Source organism: Myotis davidii, unplaced genomic scaffold (genome assembly GCF_000327345.1).
Source record: "Myotis davidii unplaced genomic scaffold, ASM32734v1 scaffold1363, whole genome shotgun sequence".
In the NCBI taxonomy this organism is placed as follows: domain Eukaryota; kingdom Metazoa; phylum Chordata; class Mammalia; order Chiroptera; family Vespertilionidae; genus Myotis; species Myotis davidii.
In genome coordinates, this window is record NW_006294347.1 from 92,766 (window position 1) to 118,516 (window position 25,751).

The 25,751-nt window shown below is 43.3% G+C and overlaps 1 protein-coding gene across 1 annotated transcript in view; it reads left to right on the top strand.

Moving 5' to 3' along the window:
- The window catches only part of SERGEF (secretion regulating guanine nucleotide exchange factor), a gene marked incomplete at its 5' end in the record, with an annotated part of 194,103 nt that overhangs the window by 4,200 nt on the left and 164,152 nt on the right, over positions 1 to 25,751 (top strand). Inside the window, 7 exon segments of the mRNA XM_015566995.1 lie at positions 1,018 to 1,153; positions 2,740 to 2,895; positions 5,032 to 5,126; positions 8,510 to 8,570; positions 11,168 to 11,281; positions 13,913 to 13,975; positions 18,579 to 18,737. Of these exon segments, the coding sequence (XP_015422481.1) occupies positions 1,018 to 1,153; positions 2,740 to 2,895; positions 5,032 to 5,126; positions 8,510 to 8,570; positions 11,168 to 11,281; positions 13,913 to 13,975; positions 18,579 to 18,737 (784 nt within the window).

Genomic DNA, 25,751 nt, shown 5'->3' on the forward strand with positions numbered 1-25,751 from the left:
TGCATTTGGTGGGATCAGGAAGATGTGGTATTATAAGCTTCTAAAACCAGGTAAAACCCTTAATACTGATCAATACTGACAACAAATAATCAATTTGAACCATGCTTTGATCGTGATACGACCAGAATGTTCCAGAAGACACGACAAAGTAATTTTGCTTCATAATGATGCACCATCACATACTTCAAAACCAGTTAAAGACACGTTAAAAGATCTTGCCTGGGAAGGATTAACCCACCCGCCATATTCACCAGACCTTGCTCCTTCAGATTACCTCTTGTTCCGATCGATGGCACACGCACTTTCTAGCAGCACTTCAAAACATAGGAAGAAGTGGAAAATTGGGTCTCTGAATAGTTTGCCTCAAAACAAGAAAAGTTCTATTGGGACGGTATCCACAAATTACCTGAAAATTGGGGGAAATGTGTAGCTAGCAATGGACATTACTTTGAATAAAGCACTTTTGATGTTTCTCTTGAAATTACCGTGTTTTCTTTGATTACAAAATCCGCCATTATTAACCGGTACAGATGAAATAACAATGACATGCCCTGCTTGAGGGCACAAAACTCTTAGCTAACTTTGATTACAGAGAGTCATTACTGGTTTTCCCTGTGGGATATGGGGAGAAGGGACAAGAACTAGTCCTGGCACTTTGTTTCTATTTCCCTTCATTATTTCTTTTCTTAGCCATCCCAGGTAATTCGATTTTATCAGAAGGAACTCCCATGTTGTCCTCAAAAGCAACATAGGGGAGCTGGGGCATTGGAAGGGGAAGGTGAGGAGTATCATTGGATAAGTTGAGGATGCTAAGGGCTCCTCCGACCTGGCAAGCGCAGTGTTCTGGGGATGGAGCTGCCTTCTAAGTGTGGGTTGCATATAATAACCTCTTAAGGATAAGCTTATGAAATCTCATTTGTATATAGACTTTGAGATGTTGTCGGGGTGAGAAAGGCAGAGCCAGGTAAATAAAGGGGTTTCCATACTTTTTTCATCCTTGGTTTATGTTATTTCTAGGGTGCAAATAGCTATGGGCAACTTGGCCTTGGCCATAAGGAAGACGTGTTTTTGCCCCAACAACTGAATGACTTCTGTAAACCTGAGTGTGTCAGGAGGATCGCGGGAGGAGGGGGCCACTCTGCTGTTGTCACAGGTAACTTTCTTTCAAGAGCACACAGCCCCTTGTTTTCTTACTTAGACACTTCCCCTTAGGATGTTATATTACTATCTTTCAGCCTTTTGTATTTTGCAGAGGAAAACATTTTGGTAAAAGAGCCAAGTTATCTGAGAATCCTAGATTGTCAGAGCTGAAAGAACTTCAGAGATTTGGGCTCTCCTGAAACTCCCACCTTCCTCCCCCTCTTCCTATCTCATTACACAAATGAGGTTCAAAGAAGAAAACTGATTGCTTAAGATTATAAGACGTATTAGTGGCAGAGTTGCAAAATATGTCACATTTTATACCATAGATTGCTACTTAACTTTTGCATATGAGCTAGGAGTCTGCAATTAGCTTGTTTATTTCTTGAGAGCAAGAACTTTGTATTTTCCTTAATTTCCCTTGCGATAACTAGGATGGAACTTAACAAACACTACAAGTGCTACAACATTGTGAAAGAGGGCATAGTGCACCCTGGTGAAGAACGCAAACGCTGGGTTCAAGTCCTAATTCTGTTATTTATTATATGTATGGCCTTAGACAAATTATTTAATTCCTCTCTGTCAGTTTCTTCTCTATTCCATGGGGATACTAATGGTGGATAAAAAGAATCAGTGAATTAACGGCTGCATTTTATGGGTCCTTGGCACTTTTGGACCTATAAAGAAATATTAAAAATTATATTTTACAACTGTATTGATGTAAAGGTTAATATAATCCAGGCTAGTTTTAGTATTATATATTCATTAATATTACATTTATTTTTCTGATTTTATTTTTTTTAAGTATACTTTTAGTGATTTCAGAGAGGAAGGGAGAGAGAGCTAGAAACATGAATGGTGAGAGAGAATCATTGATTAGCTGCCTCTTGCATGGCCCCCACTGGGGATCAAGCCTGCAACCCAGGTATGTGGCCTGACTGGGAATCAAACTCTGATCTCCTGGTTCATAGGCCATTGCTCAACCATTGAGCCACACCAGCTGCAGTTTTTCTGATTTTAAAAGAATTTAAAATTAAAACATTTTTTGTGGGCCTCTAAAGGTATTGGGGGCCCTAGGCCCTGTGCTTAAAGGATAAGTTGGCCCCACACAGAAACCTCTTAGAACAGCACTTCTCAACCTGTGGGTCGCGACCCCTTTGGTGGTCAAGCGACCCTTTCACAGGGCTTGCCTAAGACCATCCTGCATGTCAGATATTTACATTACGATTCATAACAGTAGCAACATTACAGTTATGAAGCAGCAACGCAAATAATTTTGTGGTTGGGTCACAACCTGAGGAACTGTATTTAAAGGGCCAGAGGGTTGAGAACCACTGTCTTAGAACAATACTTGGCACTGTCCAAGTGCAGAATAGATTTGGCTTTATTGTTACAGCAGGTGCTCAATTTGGTGATTAGTTGGCCACTACTCTAGCACTTGGAGTTTCCATTTAGATAGTAGATTTGAGTCCCTTGGCCTAGTGCCATTTGGTTCAGTGCACATTGACATACATGGCTTATTAATGTGGGTGAGAAAAGATCTTTGGCAGTTGTAATTTCTCCGGTGCACACTATCACCAGGGCCTTTGTATTTTACAGATGGAGGAAGCCTTTTTGTTTGTGGCCTGAACAAAGACGGGCAGTTGGGGCTTGGTCACATGGAGGATGTCCTGTATTTTACACCCTGCAAATCCCTCATTGGCTGTCCCATTCAACAGGTGGCCTGTGGCTGGGACTTCACCATTATTCTCACAGGTGAGTTTACTGCTAGGGGAATCTTTGTCACCACAAAGGCTTTGAGTGAGAAGAGCACAATGGTGGTGATGCTGATTAAATGAAAGCCTCTTTGGGTTTAAAACACACACCCAAATGTTCTCTATGGTTGTCAAAGAAAGTTATGCGATGTCTTTTGCAAGGAGAGTTTAAACAGTAAAACTTTGGGCAGGAAAGCTTTTGTTAAATATATTTTTATTGATTTCAGAGAGGAAAGGAGAGGGAGAGAAACATTCATGAATAGAGAAAATCATTGATTGGCTGCTTCCTGCACCCCCCTCCTGGGGATCGAGTCCGCAACCCAGGCATGTGCCCTTGACCGGAATCGAACCTGGGACCCTTCAGTCCGCATGCTGATGCTCTATCCACTGAGCCAAAGCGGCTAGGGCTGAGCTGGTAAACCTTTGCCAGAGACTGGGGAATGAACTAGATCACCTTTGGTGGCCACTTCCTGTCCCAGAAGTTCATGATAGCTGCACGGCTGGGCTAGGTGGACAGGAGTGCCAGCTGCGGTTACTCACAGGGGAACATTGTAGTTGCCACAACAGTGATGGTAGCTTTCCCCTTGCAAAATATGAATATGACTGGACAGAACTGTTCTGTTTCTGTGAAGCCAGATAGCAGAATAGGATGTAGAGTGATAGGAGCTAAGAGTTAATAGAATACAGTTGGTCCTCTGTATCCGCAGGTTTCACATCTGTGGATTCAACCAACTGCTGATCAAAAACCGAATACCGAATGGTACATGTTGTTCTCTGCCTGGAATAGCCTCTCTCTTGTCTCTCTGGTGAACTCTAGTCCCGTCATTACAGCCCTGCTAGGGTGTCTCCATCTCTCTTCTATGGAGGGGTTCCGTATTGTGTGTTGACTATGGTAGTAATTATTAGAATCTAAATAATAGCTATCATTTATGTAGTATATACAGTGTTTTCAGTCAATGATTAGGAATTCAAGAATGCAAGGGCCAACTGTATGCATTGTCCCATGCTATTTTATATAAGGGACTTGAGTATCTTCAGATTTTGGTATCTGCAAGGGGTCCTGGAACCGATCCCCTGCAAATACTGAGGGACCACTGCAATGCTCTTGGGAATCAGTTGACAATAAATACTTTATCAGATGACTTCTCCCTGGAAGTATTTTTGCCCCATCTAGCTGGCCATTAGGATTCAAAGGACCATCTATAATTTCTGACTAAAGTCCCTCTTTGTCACAGTTCTCTGGCAACAGCATCTTCTGACCATGTAACCCCACCAACCCCAGCCCTGCCTCAGACCCCTGTGGATTCTCACATGCATAGCTCACATCCCAAGCTTTTTAGCACATGGCCTTTAATTATTGTTCCCCACCTCCTCCTGTTGTTGCCTTGGCTCTTATTCTCCTCCCTTTACTTTTCTTTCTCATAATACCGAATAGTACATGTTGTTCTCTGCCTGGAACAGCCCCTCTCTTGTCTCTCTGGTGAACTCTTGTCCCGTCATTGCAGCCCTGCTAGGGTGTCTCCATCTCTCTTCTATGGAGGGGTTCCGTACTGTGTGTGGACTATGGTAGTAATTACTAGAATCTAAATAATAGCTATCATTTGTGAAGTGCTCATTATGGGCCTGTGTTTTGGTTTTAGGGAGTCATAGATAACACTCTGTTTCCTTTCATATTTGGAACCAATTGTGAAAAAGGTATAGAGACAGGTGGAGATCAAACTATTGGCTTTTTACAGATAAAGGCTAATTTGGAGGACAGGGTTCATTGGCAGGCCAAGCGGTTCTTTGATCCAAATTTATCCTCAAAACTCTAAGCCTTCCCTATAGTAGAAACCCTTACTATGTGTCAGCCCAGAGTACCTGCGAGGAAGGTGCCAAGCCACACATGTTCTATTCTTTCCTTCTCCCAAACTCACCAACTGGTTAGGTTACTCCTTGTCCGCGAGAAAGCGGTGAGTATGGGAAAGGCAAGGAGAAAGGTCTGAAGTGTTAAAATAATGGAAATTGTGTTAATGGTTTGAATGTGCCGAAGCACAGGGCCCTCACTCCTTTCATTCCCTTGGCTCCTTCAGTGTTTACCCATTGGTCACAGATCTCTTACTACTTAGATTGTGACTTAAGTGTTTGTATTTTGCAGAAAATGGTCAGGTTCTATCGTGTGGATCCAACTCATTTGGCCAATTAGGAGTTCCTCATGGGCCTGGAAAATGTGTGGTTCCCCAGGCCATTGAGGTAAGGACATCACCTGATATGCACCTTGCCCGTGTCCTGTTAAAGAATTTACAGGGTATTACAGTTATTCCTCCGCAGACGGGCTGAGTCCCTGAAAGCTGAAAAACAGTTTTTTTCTGGGAAAAATTATCTTGGGGGCATGAAGGTTGTGAGTGGAAAAAAAAAAACACACCCTCAGTTAATCCTCATACACTTTATACATTTTTGTGGAATAAAATAATAAAGGTTATATGTTTTATAAAGACATTAATGACTTTTTATAATTCTAAAATTAGTAATCATGGGAACTATGTTAGAAATTGGTCCAGATAGAAGTGACTTACTTATCTATAGACACTAAATTAGGCAAATGGTATAAGCCAGTGTTGTCTAATAGAAATATAATGTGAGCCATAAATATAATTTAAAAATTTCTAATAGCACCATTTAAAAAATAAAGTGAAATGGGTGAGATTAATTTTTGAAATAACAACTTTATTGAGATGTAATTTACATACCATAGCATTTACCCTTTAAAAATGTATGGTTTAGTGTTTTTTAGTATTTTCACAGAGATATGCAGCCTTCACCATGATCTAAGTTTAGAACATATTCATTACCAGGAAAGAAACTGTGCACCCAATAGCAGTGACTTCTTATTCTCCCCTCCCCTCCCCTCCCCTTGACAACTACTAATGTATCTCTATGGATTTGCCTATTCTGGGCATTTCATACAAATGAAATTATACGAGAGGTGCCCCCCCCTTTTTTTTTTTTAAAGACTAAGATATTAATTTTATTTTTAAATATATTTTATTGATTTTTTACAGAGAGAAAGGGAGTGGGATAGAGAGCTAGAAACATTGATGAGAGAGAAACATCAATCAGCTGCCTCCTGCACACCCACCACTGGGGACGTGCCCGCAACCAAGGCACATGCCCTTGACCGGAATCAAACCTGGGACCCTTCAGTCTGCAGGCCGACGCTCTCTCCACTGAGCCAAACCGGTCAGGGCCCCTTTCTTTTTTTTTAATGTGTGGCTTTTTATATCTGACTTCTTTCACTTCACGTGATGTTTTCAAGTTTTATTCATGTTGTGGTATGTAGGCAAAATTAATTTAAATAGCTTTTATTTTATTTTTTAAAATATATTTTATTGAGTTTTTTACAGAGAGGAAGGGAGAGGGATAGAGAGTTGGAAACATCAATGAGAAAGAAACATTAATGAGCTGCCTCCTGCACACTCCCTACTGGGTATGTGCCCGCAACCAAGGTACATGCCTTTGACCGGAATCGAACCTGAGACCCTTGAGTCCTCAGGCCAATGCTCTATCCACTGAGCCAAACCGGTTAGGGCTTAAATAGCTTTTAAATTAATCCAGTGTATCCACACTATTATCATTTCACTTTATATGTCATTAATATATACATTTATTCATGAGATATTTTGTATTCTTTATTTTATTCTAAGTTGAACTCTGGTGTACATTTTTGTGTCTCTACTCAGTCTAGTCACATTTCACTTGTTCAGTAATCACACGTCGCTAGAGGCCACCGTATTGAACAGCTTGAGTATAGAACAGGACTCCTGGCCCTAGTTCAGAACTCTTCACTGCATCTTACTTAAGATGTATAAATTTTGGTGCAGTTTATAGTGTAAGTGATCATAATAGGACTATGGAATATTTTAAGAGAAATATGCTGGGATCCAAAATGAGTTTTGCCACCTAAGCTGCTCTACTCCTATCTAATTTCCTGAAACTCTGACTCAGAGTGGGAGATCTATTTTCAAGGGAGAGAGCTTGGTCTGCTTCTGTCATCTGCTGAATTACAGTTGCTGGTCTGCGGGGTATTACTTGGGTCATGGTTTCCATGGTACTTTAGTCTGTTTGGGCTGCTATAACAACATACCATAGACTGGGTGGCTTAAACAACAAGCATCTATTTCTCATGGTTCTGAAGGCTGGGAAGATCAATCTGCACCAGCAGATTGGGTGTCTGGTGAGGGCCCACCTCCTGGTTCACAGACAACCGTCTTCCTGCTGTGTCCTTTCATGGCAGGAGAGGCAAAGGAGCTCTCTGGGATCTTTTTTTTCTTTTAATCCTCACCCGAGGATATTTTTCCATTGATTTTCAGAGAGTGGAAGGGAGGGGGAGAGACACAGAGAGAGAAACATTGATGTGAGAGAGACACGTTGATTGGTTGCCTCCTGCACGTGCCCCGACGGGCCGGGGATTGAGTCTGCAACCAAGGTACCTGTGCCCTTGACCAGAATCAAACCTGGGACCCTCAAGTCTGAGGGCCAGTGCTCCAACCCCTGAGCCAAACTAGCTAGGGCTGAGAACCTATTTTGAAAACCACCACAAGACATCTTGGAGAGGACATCCCTTCACATATTTGGAAAGCATCATCAGAAGCTGTAGCAGGTAGGTTTGGCTTCACCTAAGGAGATAAATGGAACAGTGCACAGATGGAACAGGTGCCTGGCGAGGTGGTGAGCCTATGTGTCTGGAAGTAGGTGTTTGGTAGGGGTTGGATGGCCACTGATGGGGTGTTGTGCATCGGCTCCTAGTGTTGGATGGGGATTGGATTAGATCCAAGGTCTGCAAACTAGAACCCTTAGTAAATAAAGTTTTATTGGAACACAGCCACGCCCATTTATTTATGGCTTTTATGTTACAGTGGCAGAGGAGAGTAGTGTGACAGAAACCCTGTGGCCTGCAAAGTCTAAAATATTTACTCCCAAGCAGGTTTGGCTCAGGGGTGGGAGCACTGGCCCTCGGACTGAGGGTCCCAGGTTTGATTCCAGTCAAGGGCATGCGTACATTGGTAGCAGGCTCAACCCCCGGCCCCAGTTGTGGCACGTGTGGCAGGCAACCAATCAATGTGTCTCTCTCACATCGATGTTTCTCTCTCTCTCTCCCCCTCCCTTCCACTCTCTCTGAAAATCAATGGAGAAGTATCCTTGGATGAGGATTAAAAAAAAAAAGATCCCAGAGAGCTCCTTCGGGTTGCAGGCTCTATCCCCAGTAGGGGGCGTGCAGGAGGCAGCCAATCAATGATTCTCTCATCACTGATGTTTCTCTCTCCCTCTCCCTGCCTCTCTGAAATCAATAAAAATATATTATAAAAAAATAAAATATTTACTGTCTGGCCCTTTATAGAAAATGTTTGCCAACCATTGTGTACTTGAAGGTCTCTCCATCTGTGAGAGGCATTGTGATAGGGTATTTAAAAAAGCTTTTTGTCTTTTAGGGATGCATGTGGAGGTGTTTATGAATGGGGGCTCTAAACCAGTAGACACATAATGTGGGCCATGCTGCATTGCATTTGGGCATCAATTTCGTAACAGTTTGGAGATGGATGATTCTGATCACTCAATCCTTTTCTCTGTTTTGACAGCTCCTGAAAGAGGAGGTTGTTAGTATTGCTGCTGGACTGAGGCATGCGTTAGCTGCTACAGGTGATCATTTTGCTTTTATTTTCCAAATAGATGTGTAATAAGGAGAAACAGAATTTTAGAAGAAGTCAACTATAAGAAGTAACTTAATGTCCTCCTCCACTGCACTTGTGATTAAAGGGAGGGACGTAAGGCCAAAGTCATGTGGGAAAGCCTTGAGCAGGTAGGGAGGAAGGAAATAAACTTCCAGCTCTTTATTGTGTTCTAGGCTTGGGGCTAGGCTCTCTTGATTTAATCAATACTCATTTAATCCTCACAGCTGTGCGGTGATGTGAGTTACATTTTTATGTATGAAGAAACTGAGGCTAAAGTGCTTGCCTAAGGTTCCACAGGGAGTAAGGCAGTAAAAGGTAGAGCTGGGGTCAGAGTCTAGGATTCCAAGACCCACTTTTTTGTCTCTGACGGCACTAGTAGGATTGTAATGTCTATTGACTTCAAAGCTTCAAATGAGCTTTTCTCCTGAACCGTGAGAGAGCGATGGATGTAGGGCTGATTGTGTGTGTGGTTGAGGGTGATGAGTCGAGAGGGACGGTGGCAGGTTGAAGAGCAGTGACTCTTTTCTCTCTCCCTTGCTCATTTTTCTGCTCCCACTCCTGGGCTGAAGGACAGCCCTAACCAGCTGTGGCAGCTGAGGCTCAAGCGTTTGGTGAGTCCAGTTGTAGAGTGGGGAGAGGAGAGGAAGAGGCTGGTGTTGCACTGTGCTGATGGTGGTCTGGGGCTTAGTGTTGATTGTACATAAAAATCATTTAAGTTTTTCTTTTGAGATAATTATAGATTCACACACAGTTGTAAGAAATAAGATAGATCTCATGCACTCTTTTCCCAGCTTCTCCCAGTAGTAACATCTTTTGTAACTGGTGCAGCAGCACAACCAGGATGTCTGGGTACAGTCAGGATGTAGAACAGGTGCGTCACCACAAGGACCACTTGTCACCCTTTATAGCGACACTCACTTCCTACTTGCCCCACTCTCGTCTTAGCTCTTGACAGCCACTCTCTGTTTTCCATGTCTATAATATTGTCACTTCAAAAATATTATATAAATGGTATCCTAGGGTATACAGCTTTCTCGGGTTAGATTTCTTTTGCTCAACAAAATTCCCTGGAGATTCATCCCAGTTTTGAGCACCAAATACTATTGTGGAGTAGTATTCCATGGTATAGAGGCACCACCATATTAGCTCAGGCTGCCACGACAAAATCCCACAGGCTGGGTGGCTCACACAACAGGAATGTATTTTCTTACAGCTGTGGAGGTGAGAAGTCCAAGATCAAGGTGCTGTGAGAATTGGTTTCTGGTGAGGCCTCTGTTCCTGACTTGCAGATGGCTGCCTTCTCTCTGTGTCCTCACATGGCCTTTCCTTTATACACACACGGACAGAGAGACACCACTGGTATCTCTCCTTTACTTATCAGGACACCAGATCTATCAGGTTAAGGTCTCACTTTTATGACTCATTTAACCTTTATTGCCTCCTTATAGGCCCTGTTTCCAAATACAGTCACATTGCAGGCTAGGGCTTCCACATGAATTTTCGGGGGACATAATTCAGTCTATAACAACCACAGTTTGCTTAACCAGTCACCCATTGCAGAACATCTGGTTGCTTCCAGAGTTTGGCTATTAAGAATAAAGCTGTAAACATTTGTGGACAAGTTTTTATGTGACCATAAATTTTCATTTCTCTGGGATAAATGCCCAGGAGTGTGATTGCTGAGTTGTATGGTAGTAATTACACTTTTATAAGCAGTAGCTTCTCTTAGAAATTAACAGGGTGGAGAATTGCCTCTCATGGGTTTACTCCCCCCTTTCCTACCAACTTTCTATAATTGCTAGCCTTATGTATACATTTCTGTCCAGTTACAAAGCAGCATAGCTTCTATTATGTATTGATTAACTTAATTGTAAGTCCTCCCCTCCCCACTCATTTTGTAAATATTTCTAAAAGATAAGGACTCTTTCTGAAAACATTATTAAAATATTTTTATTGATTTCAGAGAGGAAGGGAGAGGAAGAGATAGAAACATCAAGGATGAGGGAATTATTGATCAGCTGCCTCCTGAATGCCCCCTACTGGGGATCGAGCCTGCAACCTGGGCATGTGCCCTTGACCGGAATTGAACCCAGGACCCTTCATTCTGAAGACCGATGCTCTAGCCACTGAGCCAGAACAGCTAAGACTGAACATTAGATTTTTTTTAAAATATATTTTATTGATTTTTTACAGAGAGGAAGGGAGAGAGATAGAGAGTCAGAAACATCGATGAGCGAGAAACATCGATCAGCCGCCTCCTGCACATCCCCTACCGGGGATGTGCCCACAACCCAGGTACATGCCCTTGACTGGAATCGAACCTGGGACCCTTCAGTCCGCAGGCCGACGCTCGATCCACTGAGCCAAACCGGTTTCAGCTGAACATTAGATTTTGATTGGCTTGGTGGTAATCCCTGTGACCAGTCATAAGGCCCTTAAGAAATAAGCTTCTCCATAATGCATTAGTTAACTGAGAATGAATTAGGAACCTTCCATAGCAGCGAAGTTCAAAGAACAATCTGGTCTTATCCAAATAAGCATTTTTTTTTCTGTTCAATTGGGAAGCAAGTGGCATCGTGTTCCAGTGGGGAACTGGCTTGGCATCATCTGGACGGCGGTTGTGCCCTGAGCAAACCCTCCCACTGTTTTTGACAGCAAAGGAACCGGGCAGAGTGCCAGGTAAGGCCCTTATTTCTTCTGAGTCCTGTATTGATTCTTTGTCGAGAAGTAGAGCCACCGGCGTGCAGAAAATGGGTGAATGGAGTTTTGCTTTTGGTATTTCTTGGTCTCTGTGTCTTAACTCTCTCTGTTGGTGGTTCTGTTAGTCTTGTTGGGATTTTTGTGGACCCAATAAAAGCATCTCTCTTCACTGCCATAGTTTGGAACCCACTGAGAGGTAGATGCAAGTCAGGTGCGTGGAGATCAACATGGTAGCTCTAGAACAGCCGTGGGCAAACTACGGCCTGCGGGCCGGATCCGGCCCGTTTGAAATGAATAAAACTAAAAAAAAAAGACCGTACCCTTTTATGTAATGATGTTTACTTTGAATTTATATTAGTTCACACGAACACTCCATCGATGCTTTTGTTCCGGCCCTCCGGTCCAGTTCAAGAACTCATTGTGGCCCTCGAGTCAAAAAGTTTGCCCACACCTGCTCTAGAACTATTCAAAGGTAGGTTGGAAGACATGGCTTAGGTGTTAAGGAATAGTGTGTAGCAATAGTAAACCTCTAAATTCTGAATCCCAGGTCGAATTTACCTACCAGGCACTAGAGCAGCTGCATAGAGTCGGGCCCACCAAGCTGACAGCACAGCTGAGAACACATGAGGAGGCACCCTCTCTGCAGGCAGCACATGCCAAGGGGAGCACCCAGAAGGACTTGCCCAGTTCCTTCTCCCAAAGGAAAGCAGGAGCCAGTGAGGATGCAGGGAGGGAGGCAGGAGTGTTCCCTGCGGGAAATCCCTCTACATGGGCACATGAGGAGAAGTCAGTAAATGCTCTGCCCGCAGGCCTGTTGGTCCGTGTTCGGTTGGCCAGTTGTCTGTAGGACTTTCTCCTTTTCTCTCTTTCATGCTGGGACTCATTTTCATTCTTTTCTCTTCCTTCCCCCCCTCCCTTCCCTCTGCTTTGCACTCACTTGGTTGGCCTTTAGATAGCACCATGTCTTCTTCTTCCTCTTCCTGTCTCACCCTCTTACTTTGTGACCCAGTCTACTGATGGTTGGCTGTAATGAAACCTTTACAGGAAACCTCTAACTACTCTCCGCTAGCTCAGAACAAAGAGGGATTTTAGAAGGTGGTAGAAAGGGGGGAAAGAAAAGGGAAGGGTACAGTGGGGATGATGTACCAGATGTTGGGTTCATTCTGATTTTCCTAAGTCCTACAGGCTCTCCTCTTCCTCTGGGGGTGAGATTAGCCACCTGAAAGGTTAAGTTGGGGAGGGAGAAGGAGGCACTGGATGCTGGACAGGCAGTCCACTTCCTATGACATTGAAAACATTCAGAACATGAACTCAAACTTCCCAGACATTTTTTCCTGCCTCACCAAGGTATTTACTGCTCCCTGGGCGCATCCTGCTTTCTCATTCTTCTGTGCCTGTGGGCAAACTTTTACCTCTGCCTTTTCCCTCCTGTTCCCCCAGGAAAATCCTGATAATTTTTAAGGCCTACCTCAGGTACAGCTTTCTAAGTAAAGACTTCCCTTCTTCTTGCCTCTGTCATATTTTCTCATGTGTGGATAGCACTGTATATTGTATTGTTCGTACAATCTTTCCCACACACCAAAGATTCTGCTTTCTATTTTAGCAGAGGACTGTAACTAGAAGGAATTAGAAATGCTGTTCTTATATTTGATTTGAACAGCCTGTTTGAGATCTGCTTGGGGCACAGCTTAGATTCAGAGTTGAATTGGGGGAACTTTCTGATGTGACATTAGAACAGGTCATCAGCTTTCTGCCCTTAAAGTCCTTCATTTTTTGTTCCCCCACCTTACTTTACCACCAGCAGTTCTGGAGCTGGGACCCTGGATGTCTCCTCACCTGGCCACCAGGAGCCCAGCGCTTCTTCTCTAGTAAATGCGGAGGAAATGTCTGCCGTGGCCCTTTCTCATTCCACAGGATACTTTAAGGTCGAGGGGCATTTTATTAAGACCCTAGTTAATTAAGCAGAAGTGTCAGAAAAAAAGAGTTACAGAATGACTGAATTTCTCTAGCAGAGTTGATTGGAATTATACCTGTCAGTAAAGGCAGTGTGATTAAGGGAGGAAAGTGGTGAGTTTAGAGATGGAAGGCAGGTTGAATTCTAGTTCTGCCTGTGTGTTGTTAGGAAGCCTGGGTGTGTATTTTAGTGCCTGCATGTGATAGTAGCTAAATGTATGAGATGCCATTTTTCTAGGCCCCCTTAGTGGACAGAGCTAGGAAATACACATATTTACACATGCGCACACTGTATCACTTTATCTGTCTCTACTAGAAACCGTGAGTCTACACTGATTTCTCCAGTGGCAGTCCAGTATCGCATGGGCAATGCTAGTTTTCCACCTTTTCATATGTGTGTCTTTCCTCTCCTCTCTGATAGTGAGAAATTTGGCTCCTTTGTCCTCACTAGATTTACTTACTTGTTCAACCCACTGGTAGGTAACCAGCTTCCCCACCACGTTAGCCATCCTCTTGGCAGTGCTCCGACTCAGACCTGCCTGCGCTGGCTAAGAGGCTCTCCCAGGCCCTGCTGGTGTTGCTCAGCCCCTTCTCTGCCCTGTTTGTTCTATTATAAATGTAATTTCAAAAAAAATTTTATTTTTATTTTTTTTGTAGGCCTAGAGAATTCTAAAGCAATTTGTGTTGTTGCTGGGTCAGATCACTCGGCTTCATTGGCAGGTAGGTACCAGCTCTTTCAGTTTAATGTGCCATCACAGCTCTGTATGTTTCTCCTTTAAGGGGTGATATTGGGGTACCAGAGGGAAGAGCACAGACGTTGGAGGCAGAATTCTGTTGTCACTACGCGAATGAATTTAGGCAAGTCACTGTCCCTTGTGGGACCGTTTCCTTGTCTATGGAATAGTTCATGGATAGTTCTGAGAACTAAATATGACAGTACATGTAACACACCCATATGGGCTTACTTCCTTTTCTCTAGTTTGTTTTCTCAATTGTACAATAGGGATAAGAATATCTTCCCTTCAGGGTAATTGTGATTATCAAATCATTAACCAGCGGTAAATTTATATGTGACATATTGTTATCTTATCCATTTAATCTATTTATTTATTAATTTCTTTTTTCTCATCTAATCTATTTAAATGTCTAATATAACTATGTAAACTCTCTAGCTATCCTCTCTGTTTAATCTCAAACTAACCTTTCAAATTCATTTATCTCCCTGTTTGTTCTTTCTATATTTATCTATTTTATTTAACTATATATCTCTATTTTTATTGATATTTTATCTTTGTATCTATCTAATCTATGTATCCATATATCTAAATCCAGCTATGTATGTTTTTCTAATCTACTTTGTATTTTTATTTATTTCTTGATTCCATATCTTTGATCTATTCCTTTCTCTAACCTTTTTTCTCTCTCACACTATATCTGTCTAGCTATACATCTATCCATACATACACCCAGTCAATACAGTATTTTCTGGAAAGTGAAGGTTGTCTTTTTCAAAGCCCAGATTCCTCTGCCCCCTGCTGGTAGACTGGAGACTATAGCTCTGAGAAATTTATTTTGGTTAAGACCTCACACAGTTAAATGTGTTACATTTTTAAGCAAAGGGAAACGACTTCCATGCATAGTGTTTTATGTGGAATGTAACGTATGTATGTAGTATATGTAAATTAATTCAAATTGATTTCTTCAACATCAGATTTGCAATGCAGCCCCACTGAGAAGCTGTTATTGTTTCTAAAGTACAGACATAATGTAAGAGCTTAAATACTTTACAAACTCTGAGCTACATATAGTTTGTTACATAATGAATTTAAAACAGCCAAGAAAAGAAATACCTACTTTTAGCCTATGTTTCATATTAGCTAGATCTATACATATATGTTGAAAGAGTTGAGTTGAAATGAAGGCCACTTATAAAGGAAGGACTGGAGGCCCCAGGGCAGGAAGTGACTAGTTCATGTCCCACAGTCAGTGAGGTTGGGGAAGGCATTCTTTTCTGAGAATAAGAGTAGGCTAAGAGATGTTTCTGCTCTGTTCTAATTAATTTGAAATGGCTGGCATTATATAAATCTAGAGATTCTCTAATTGCTTATAATAGCAATTCCTTAAAAAATCATGTAATTTGTAAAGTTACTTATTCCATATATGGAACACTTTTATTTTGGTGTTTTTAAAACAGATGTTGAATTTTTATTTTATTGAGATGTAATTCATGTGTAAAATTTCCCTTTAAGTTGTACCATCTAGTGATTTTAGTATATTTACAAAGTGAATTGTTTTTGGGTATTTTTAAAAAAGATTTAAAAATTGATTTTTAGAGATAGAGGAAGGAAGAGGATAGAAAGAAACATAAATGTGAGAGAGAAAAACATCGATCAGCTGCCTCCTGTACCCCCTGCTAGGGATTGAGCCCAGCAACCTGTGATTGTGCCCTGACCGGAAATTGAACCAGTACCCTTTTGGTGCATGGGAAGATGGCCAACCAACCGGCAAAATCAGCCAGGGTTGTTTTTGGATATTTTTAATATCAGTTAAAAGTTGTCAAGATTAATATCCCTCTTTCCTCGTCCAGTTCAAGCTTTTAACACCTTGGGTCTTGTTCAGTGCTCTGGAAACCTTTTTTTGGAGCTGTAGGTTATGTAACTATTTGACATTGCAGCAGACTTTAATTTTGCAACAGTGTAATGATCCGCATGTGGAAGGCCCTCTGTGTTTGCAAAAAGATGGTTTAGACTTATTAAGGTAAATAGAAGCTTATTACAGACACAGGCTCATGGCCAATGGCATCTTGGTAGCTAACCAGGTCATTTAATGACTTGAGACTTATCTGAAGGTCTCTTCTGCCTTCTTGCAAAGGATCATATTTTGCAAACCCTGGTGAAGCCCAGAGAGGCTGCATGAAATATACCATAGAAGTGCAGAATGTCAGTGCTGCAAGGTCACCTGGGTGACAAAGAAGCTCCACGTATTTACACTCCCTCATTTTAGACTTGATGAAATAGAGGCCCAGGATGTGAAGCGATATGCCCAATGTCAGAGTGACAGAGCAGCAGATCTGGGCCTTGAACTCTGAATCGTGGTCTAATGCCCTTTATACTGATATTGTTTGGCTTTTGATCAGTTTTTGAGACTATACCAGAATACCCTAGGGCAAGCAGTTCTGTAGCGCTTTATTGGAAGGTCGCAGAAGATAGTGGAAGCAGAAGGCCTGGCTTCTTTATTCTGCTGACTCCTCATTATCCATATGATCTTGGAAGTGGTTTAACATCTTGGAGCCTTGGTTAATTTATCTTGTAGAAGAGTGCTGTCTAGTAGAAATACAATACCACCTTTTGAAAAGTAAAAAAGAAACAAGTGAAATAATTTTAGTAATACAGTGTACTTAACCCCGCATATCCAAGATATTATTCCAATGTGTAATCAATATGGAAGTTATTAATGAGCTACGCTTTATTTATTTATTTATTATAGTAAGTCTTTGCAATCCATTGCGCTTTTTTGTCTTACAACACATTTCAGTTTAGATTAGCCACATTTCAAGTGCTCAGTAGCCTCCTGTGAGGAACCTTATAGAACCTTAGAACATTAGGGTTGGAAAAGCCCTTAGAGATCACCAAAGGAGTCACAAATTGTAGATTCATGGTAATGTGTCCATGGGTAATGCATATCTATAATAATAAAAGCATAATATGTTAATTAGATTGGACATCCTTCTGGACGAAGCTGGGGCTATCAGGGAAGCCCGGGTCCTGGGTGCCTGCCAGCGGCCAGAGAGAAGACCGGGTCCCGGGTGCCAGCGGGAAGCCGGTGCTGGCAGCCAGGGGAAGGAAGGCCTACTCTTGCACGAATTTTGTGTATCGGGCCTCTAGTATCCATATAAGTTCATTGGTGAATCTCAAAAATGTTTTTGAACCTGAATGCCTTTTAGACAGGCATGTGCCCTCTGGTTTGCCACAATTGCCCTCCAGTCTCTCTTGTTACTGGTGTCATCAATCATATTGTTTGTCCTTGTAGACTAACCTCCAGTGTTCAGCTGGTGAAACTAAGGCTTAGGGAGGAAGTGATTGTCCAAGGTCAATAGCTAGTTAGCAGATCCGAGAATAGAAGCCACTTGACTCTGAATGTGCTCTTTCTCTATTAAATCACAAAGTCAGTTACATTCCTTCTTATATCACAGGATTATTGTGATGTTCAAGTGAGCTGAAGTGCTACACAGCCGTGATGTGGTAGCATTATATAGTGTCTGCTGGACAGGGCATACTGTGAAATCTTAGGTTTAAAAAGTTTAAGCTTAAAAAGTAAACAAGTCAGACAAAGACAAATATCACATGATTTCACTTATATGTGGAATCTGAAAAACAAAATCAGCAAAACAGAAACAGACTCATAGATACAGAGAACAAACTGATGGTTGCCAGATGGGGCGGGGGGTTGGAGGCTGGATGAAAAAGGTGAAGGGATTAAGAAGCACAAATTGGTAGTTATGAAAACAGTCACTGGGATGTAAAGTATAGCAGTGTAATAACTATGTATGGTGCCAGATGGGTACTAGACTTATCGGGGGGATCACTTAGTAAGCTACATAAATGTGTAACCACTAAGCGGTACCCCTGGAACTAATTAATCATTGAGGGTCAACTGTAATTGGAAAAAAATTTAAAACAAAACAAAAATTTAAGCTTAAATAATATTTTTAATGTGTTACTTCAAAAAGTTAATATATTTTTTCTAACAAAAGGTAATGTAAGCATATATTTTATTTATTATTACTTTAATATGTTTTTATTGATTGTTTTGAGAGAGAGGAAGGGAGAGGTATACAAAGATAGAAGCATCAGTGAGAGAGAAACATCATTGCTTGGCTGCCTCCTGTATGCCCCCCAAGCCCACAACCCAGGCATGTGCCCTGACTGGGATTTGAACCTGGGTTGATGCTGAATTGCTGAGCCACACTGGCCGGGCTGCAAGCATGTATTTTAAAAGCTATAGAATGTAGAGAAATAACCTTTCACATGGTAGATGTTGAATAAATATTTGTTGAATGAATTAATGGAAAAATAAGCTCACACATTCCCATTCCTTGACAAACTACTGCGAGTATTTGGCTTTGTTTCCTATTTAGAGAATTAAAAAAAATCCTATATTATGCTGTATATGAAATTTTTATCTTGCTTTGCTCTACTCAACGTTGTAGCATAAAAGCAATACAACTTCTTTGAACCACTTTTTTTTTTCAGTCTTGTTTTCTTTTCCATCATTTTGGACTAATGTTCCTTCACCTCTTTTGTTCCTCTTCTGCTTGTTTAAGATTCAGGAGAGCTGTATGTTTGGGGAAGCAACAAGCACGGGCAGCTGGCTTCCCAGGCTGCTTTCCTTCCTGTGCCCCAGAAAATAGAAGCACATTGTTTTCAGAAAGAAAAGGTCACCGCTGTGTGGAGTGGGTGGACACACCTGGTTGCTCAGACAGGTAAGAGAGCAGCGGAGAATTTGTGGTCAGTAAGAGTAGCTGTGCTGTCTAAACATCTATAAATGTTCAGGATTAAGTAGGTTTGGTTTTTACTGATGAAAAGCTTTTAGGATCAGGTAGGGGAGATACGAAGAATCTGGTTCTGCAGTCAGCCAGGTATGTGACTTTTCCTCCCTGGATCACAGGTTTGCACCCCAAAAAGCAAGGCTGGATTAGGTTATTACCTTCTCTGGCCCCAAGAGTGTATGAAGTTTTGAGAAGGAACCCATTGCAGCAAGCATCACCCAGAAATTTTTCCAGGCTGTTGGGGTGTCTGCCTTGTTATAGCTAAAGAGATGACTCTCTGCCATTGTTTGTATGGAAAATACAAAAATGAATAAATAGTAACACAAGAATAAACTCTGTGTTTCACAAACTCACCACTGTAAACCTACTTTTGCCAACCACTGTTACTTCATGATTGAGGCAGGAGAATTATTTTGCGTCCTAACTGGCACGATATTTTGATTTAAAATTTTATTAACCCTAATAAACTATGTACATTGATTCAGACATCTCATATACTCCCTCAGATGTTATCTTCTCATGTCATGCCACCCAGCTTTTGACATTAAAAACTTTTTAAAAATATATTTTTATTGACTTTAGAGAGGAAGGGAGAAGGAGAGATAGAAACATCAATGATGAGAGAGAATCATTGATTGGCTGCCTCCTGCACCCTCCCCCCTCTGTGGGGATGGAACCTGCAACCCAGGCATGTGCCCTGATTGGAAATCCAATGGTCACCTCCTGGTTCATAGGTAGATGCTGAATCATTGAGTCACATTGGCCAGGCCAGCTTTTGGCATTTTTATCTTTTCTTTGAGCCTTTATTTTTTCTCATCCTTCCCTTAGGGCAGCTCTCCTTTCCTGGTCTTCATATTTCTGACGTTGTTCTTCCTGGCTTTTATAGGTTTTCCGGTCAGCTTCGGTTATCCGTGGGATGTCACACATACCACACATACCACACACTGGAACACACAGACATAGACTTAGGAGTATTCATAGATGTGATGCTTTTAATTGGTCTTTAAAAAAAATGACAATCACTGTGGAACAGAGGCCTATATGACCGAGGTGTATAATAAACTTTCCATGTAATAAACTTCAGAGGACGCTCTAAGGAAAGCGTGTTATTTATTTGGAGGAAAAATCATGATTCTCTTTAAAAAGGTTCAGACTACTTAAAAATTGGCAACATCTACATTTTTCTTAAAAAGACTCACTGAGCATAATAGCTGCTTCTTTGTGTAATTGTTAATATCTCTCTTTTCCTACAGACAGTGAGCTCTGTGAGGGAAAGCGCCCTATTAGTCCTGCTCATGTATGTATCTCTACTGCCTAGTAAAGAATATATTCGGTTCCTGCATCTAACTGTGTCTCATTAAAAGAGGCGAAACACATTCGAATACGTATGCAGCAGGGTGGATGGACAGCTAGGCTTTCTGACCTCTTTCCTTGGACTCACTGGTTCATGAACAGAAGGCCTCAGTTTGTCTCTTTGGATTCAAGAGGCCAAGCCAGTCAGTCATTGTTTCATCGGAACCTACTGAGCAATGTTCTTTATAAACCTTAGAGAAACAGGAGAGAAGACGTGGGCCATGCCCTTCCACTAGAATGTGTAGACAGGCTTAAGTCTAAGAGTATAGAGATGGCAGATTTTACCATTCATGCATCCATGAACCCATCATACAAATGGTGAGGGTCTGTTTACATACCATGCCTTGTACTAGATATGAACCCTGCCCTCAAGGAGCCCACTGCCCACTGAGGGAGACAGACCTGTTATGAAATGTTAGTGCATTGCAGAATGAGTCGTGCAACAGTGGAGCCAAGTAAAGCGTGCAGAAGCAGCATAGAAACTAGCAGTCCCATGAGTAATAGGTGGGTGTTTTGTGGTTAGTCAGTCTGCAAAGAATTGCAGTGTAGTGAAATACTCTTACTACCAAACGGCAGTGAGTTTGGTTGAGTCTGTCAGTAAACCCTTTAACTAGTCAGGTAGCTGACTAATGAAAGACATAAAGATGCCACTTCCTTGATTCCAGCGGTGGCACATTGTAACTGATGCTGGTTTCACCTCTGGGCCAACAGCCCGGCCCTCGGGGTGGGAGGTTGGGACCCACGCTGTGACACTGTTGAGTCACACAGCTTCAGGTCCCCACCTCCACTTGAGAGTGTGATTTTTTGGTCATGTTTCAGCTGTTTAATTGTTAACTCAGATCGCTTGTTTATGTACTTTGTCGCTTTCCCCTTTCTCCTAAGTCCAGAATGGCTAGGAGCTGGGATGTGTGCGTGTCCTGGCGGTTGTGCTGAGTTTTGGTAAATGAGAGTCTGCTGCTGTCTGATTTGCCGGTGCTGTGCTCCATCTGGCAGCAGTGGAAGCCTTGCCCGGGCCCAGTGTCATTGAGAAGAAACACCCAGGGCTTCTAGTTTCATCAGACTCGGCCGTTCATGTTAACGGGAACAAGATTGGCTCACTTGGTCAGAAGCAGCTCATTAGTGGAACAAGGAGTTATTTGACGGTAGTTGTTTCCACAAGCTCCAGTGGCGAATTGTTCCCAGGACCCACCTGCAGGCCACATTAGCTCCCAGTCTCCTTCCGGAAGGCACTGATTGTGTGATGTTGATTAAAGAAGAGTTTGCGCTCTCTCTGTCCAGTAAGATGGGATGGGTTAGGATGAGAAGAAGGGAATGGACTCTGCCTTCCCCCTTCTCCATAGGCCCTAGACCAGTGATTCTCAACCACGGGTGATTTTGTCCCCCAGGGGACATTTTCCATGTCTGAAGACATATTTGGTTGTCACAAATAGAGGTGCCACTCGCATCCAGTGGGTGGAGGTCAGGGATGCTGCTAAACATTCTACGATGCAAGGGCAGCCCCCCTCAACAAAGCAATACTCAGCCCCAAATGTTGGTTGTGCCAAGATCAAGAAACACTGCCCAAGACTGGCATCCCCAGGGGTAGGTGCTTAGGGAGGCGGCTCACATGGTATCAGGACGACTACAGTTTGTCTCTACAGGAATCGGGATGCAGTCTCTGCCCTCCCCCCTCAGGAGTCTGGTGCCTGCCTGCAGTGTTTGCGATGGAAAAATACTTTTCTCTGTTAGTCAGAGGCACTTGGAAAGAGTCCCAGCAAACCTGTTCTAATCTGGGAAAGTTGGCTAGGGTACCTGTGTCTCAGGCTGGTGGAGCTGCATTCTAGAAACCTTTTCCAGGCTGCGTGACGTCCCTGATCATTGTTCTCAGGAACTTCATGGGACCCCTGGGGGGTTTTACCCAGGCTCAGAGACTCCAGCCATCTTATCCAGATTCATGATTTCCTGGCCTGAGGTGCTGCTAGTGAGAGCTGGATGGCAGATCTGGGTGCCTTCCTAGTTTGGTGACTTTGGTTAAACCACTTCACCTGTCTAGACTTCAGTTTCCTCATCTCGCCAGCAGGATATGCAGACCTGCCTGCATCCTACAAGTGGGCTGCCATGAGGGTCAAATGAACAAATCTGTGTGAAAGATCACTAATTGTAAAATACTGTGTGTGCACTTAAGTGAGAGGTGCCTGAGGTTGGGATATGTGAGCATATTGAGGAGGTAGCAGTTAGACCTCTGTTTCAACAAGGCCTCTGCAGAACTAGAGATACCAGCTTCTCCTGAGGGCTCCTGAGCTGGCCAGGGCTGCCGACGCTCCATCCCAGCTCTGACCGGCAGTTTCCCAAAGCCTTTCGTTACATGCAGCCGGCAAGTGGCCCTTTTATATTATCAAGTTTGGAAGAGCTTTGTGGCCTTATTGGTAATTTTCTGTGTTAAAATCTCTGATCACACTATTGTTCCTTCCGCATCCCAGTTTGTAATGGTTTACATTTATTTGTATTCTTATTTGTTTAATGTCGTGACTGTAAATTCCAGGAGAGCAGTGTCTGTTTTATTCATGGCTGTGTCCTCAGCACTTGGCAGAGGCCTGGCACTTAGTAGATGTTTAGTAACTAATTGCTGAATGAGTGAATAAATGGCAAGGTGGAGAGAAACACGGACTTTGTAGTCAGGCCTGGGTGTGATCTCAGCTGTGAGTGGCTGTGGGCAGGGCCACTGCTTGCATCTCTGTTGCCACCATAGCGCCGCTGTCACCCCCGGCCTGAATCCGCAGAGGCCTCTGACTGGTGTCCTCATCTTCCCACACCCACTTCCTCTTTCCTCCAGTCTGTTCTCTATACCTCAGTTGGAAGATCCTTTCAAACCAATTGTGTCACATTCCAATGGCTTCCCATTGCTCTTATAAAAACAGAGTCCGTAGTTGCCCTACAAGGCCTTCTGTAGTCTGCCCTCGGCTTCCCTTTCCAGCTCCGTTTTTTACCGTGCCAGCTCTTGATCTCCACTCTGGCCTTCCCTTCGTATCTTGAGTGCATCATGCATGTCCCACTGTCGTGCCTTTGCACCTGGTGGTCCCTCTGTTTGGCACACTTATCCTCACACCCCTCCATGTTGACATGTTGACTTAGTTATGTCTTTTTTTTTTTTTTCAGACGTCAGTTTAGTCATCACCTCCAAGGGGGACTTTCCTTGACATCCCTGACTAATCACTTTTCCCTTTTCTCTGTTCTCAGAGCACTACAACCTCTCCTCTGTGCCGTGTTTTGTAGCATTCTATGACTAATTCTCCCTCCCACTAGACTGTTAGCTCCATGAGGGCAGGGGCCACGTCTGTTTTGCCCGGCATTGTATTCTCAGTGCGTAGGAAAATATTTGGCACATATGAGGTAGGTACTCAGTAAATGTCAGACAGATGAATAAACCTAACTTCTCTGAGCTCATTTATATTTTTTCATTGGGAAAATGGAGAGATATTGCTGACCTTGTCTGAGCACTAACTGAGATGCGTCCAGCATCCAGCTCAGGACTGGGCTCCTGTGCCAGTTCAGTACAAATGCCCTTCCTCTGTCCTTTGAAACTCTGGAGCCCTCTGGGGGTCAGATGCTCATATCTTCTCTCTCTGGCAGAGGGCTCTGAGGATATGTGTGTCTCTGGATAGGTAGCAGGTTGATTCAGAACTCTCCTGGAGGGTGCAGGAAGATGAGCACTTAAAACTGCTAAGTGCTGGTTGCTGGTGATTAATTAGAATTTTGAGAGCAATGACTTACACGAGCTCGGAACCTTAATGTGGTGCTGGTGGGCATGTCTGGAATCCCTTGGCTTTTGGAATGCTGAAGCTTTCCCTGAGCCACGCAGAATCCCAAGGTAGTCTTGTGGTCTCACAACGGCTGTGGATTGAAAGAGTGCAAACACAGAGTACTTGACATTCTGTGGTTTCTTCAGTGTCACCTAAAAAAGTGCTAGAACCTTAGACATTTTAGAGAATCAGATGGAAGAAGAAACTTTCTCACTTTGCAAATGAAATGACTGAAACCAAGAGGAGAGAAAATGACTTTATGGCAGCATTTAAGCTAGAATCCCATTTTGTTTTTCAGTAAAACTTTTCCTTCCCATCACTATCCTCCTGGTTCTTGGTTATATTCTTTAGTTGAGATGTTTTTTATTCTTTTCTCTAACGTGGGGAATTGCATACATATGTGGAAGGGACCAGTCTCCTTTCTTCAGGTGTCACAGACCGAGAAATATTTTATTGCATTTGATGTCTAAGCACTAGTGAAATTCAAGTTTAGCCATTGGTTCACACTAATCCAAGTTTATAAATATACATCTAATGCTGATTTTTCTTTTTCTTTTTTTCCCCCCACCAAGATCCTTTCTAGAATGGAGTGACAGTGGATATCACTCCATCTTCTTTGGGGCCATATGTCATGAAACCTCAGCCGAGCTCAGGGAGGTTCTGACCTCATGGGCTCTATTTAAAGCAGGTGGTTTGGAATTCATGATGTTTGTGCTTTAGAACTTTGAAAATCAAAGGTTGAAAGTCAAACCAAGCCCAAAGGACTATTTTGAAATGGATAATTTTTACTTATTATTGAAGTCATTTGTTTTTATTCTAGAATCCCTAGAATGTCAGGAATGGATGGGATCTTAGAGCTCAGCTGGCCTGACCCCTCAGTGTAGAGGTGGGGAAACTGAGGACTGAAGAGGGGGAAGCACAGAGAGTGAGGGAAGGAGCCAGGACAGAACACAGGTCTTGTGGCTCTCAGTCCAGTGCCCTGTCCACCTTGTCACCTTCTCTCTAGGATGATGAGGAAGTGAGGGTGACTTAATCAATCACACCCAGGGGCCTGAACAGGAATAATAGTTCCTTCTGTACATGAAGTTCTGATTCAAGAAAACACTGAATCTTACCTGAAATGCATAGCCATAGATTCCTTTAATGGATTTGTGTGTGGAATAGAAACCAGGAGATGGTGCCCCAGGAGTGAGGGTCAGGAGGCAATCCAGGATCCACAGTAGCAGCTGCATTTCCATTAATACACTAGAGGCCTGGTGCACAAAAATTTGTGCACTTGGGGGGGAGGAGGGGGTCCCTCAGCCCGGCCTGTGCTCTCTAGCAGTCTGGGACCCCTTGGGAGATAACGACCTGCTGGCTTAGGCCTGCTCCCGGGTGGCAGAGGGCAGGCCCAATCCCTAGGTGCAGCCCCTGGTCGGCCGCAGAGCAGGGCTGATTGGGGATTTGGGGCACCGCCCCCTGTCATGCACAGAGCAGGGCGGATTGGGGGGTTGTGATGCCACCCTCAGTCACGCTCAGGGTAGGGCCGATTGGGGGGTTGGGGCACCGCCTCCTGTCACACTCAAGGCAGGGTCGATGGGGAGGTTATGGCTCTACCCCGTCACACATAGAGCAGGGTGGGGTGAGGGGGTTGGGGCGCCGCGCCCTGTCACACACACAGCTGGAGGGTGATCACGGGTTGGGGAGCTCCCCCCTATCAGGCACAGAGCAGGGCCGATCAGGGGGTTGGGGCGCCTTCCCCTGTCACGAACATAGCAGGGCCAACAGAAAGGTTGTGGCCCCGCTCCGTCACACACAGAGCCGCAGGGCGATCAGG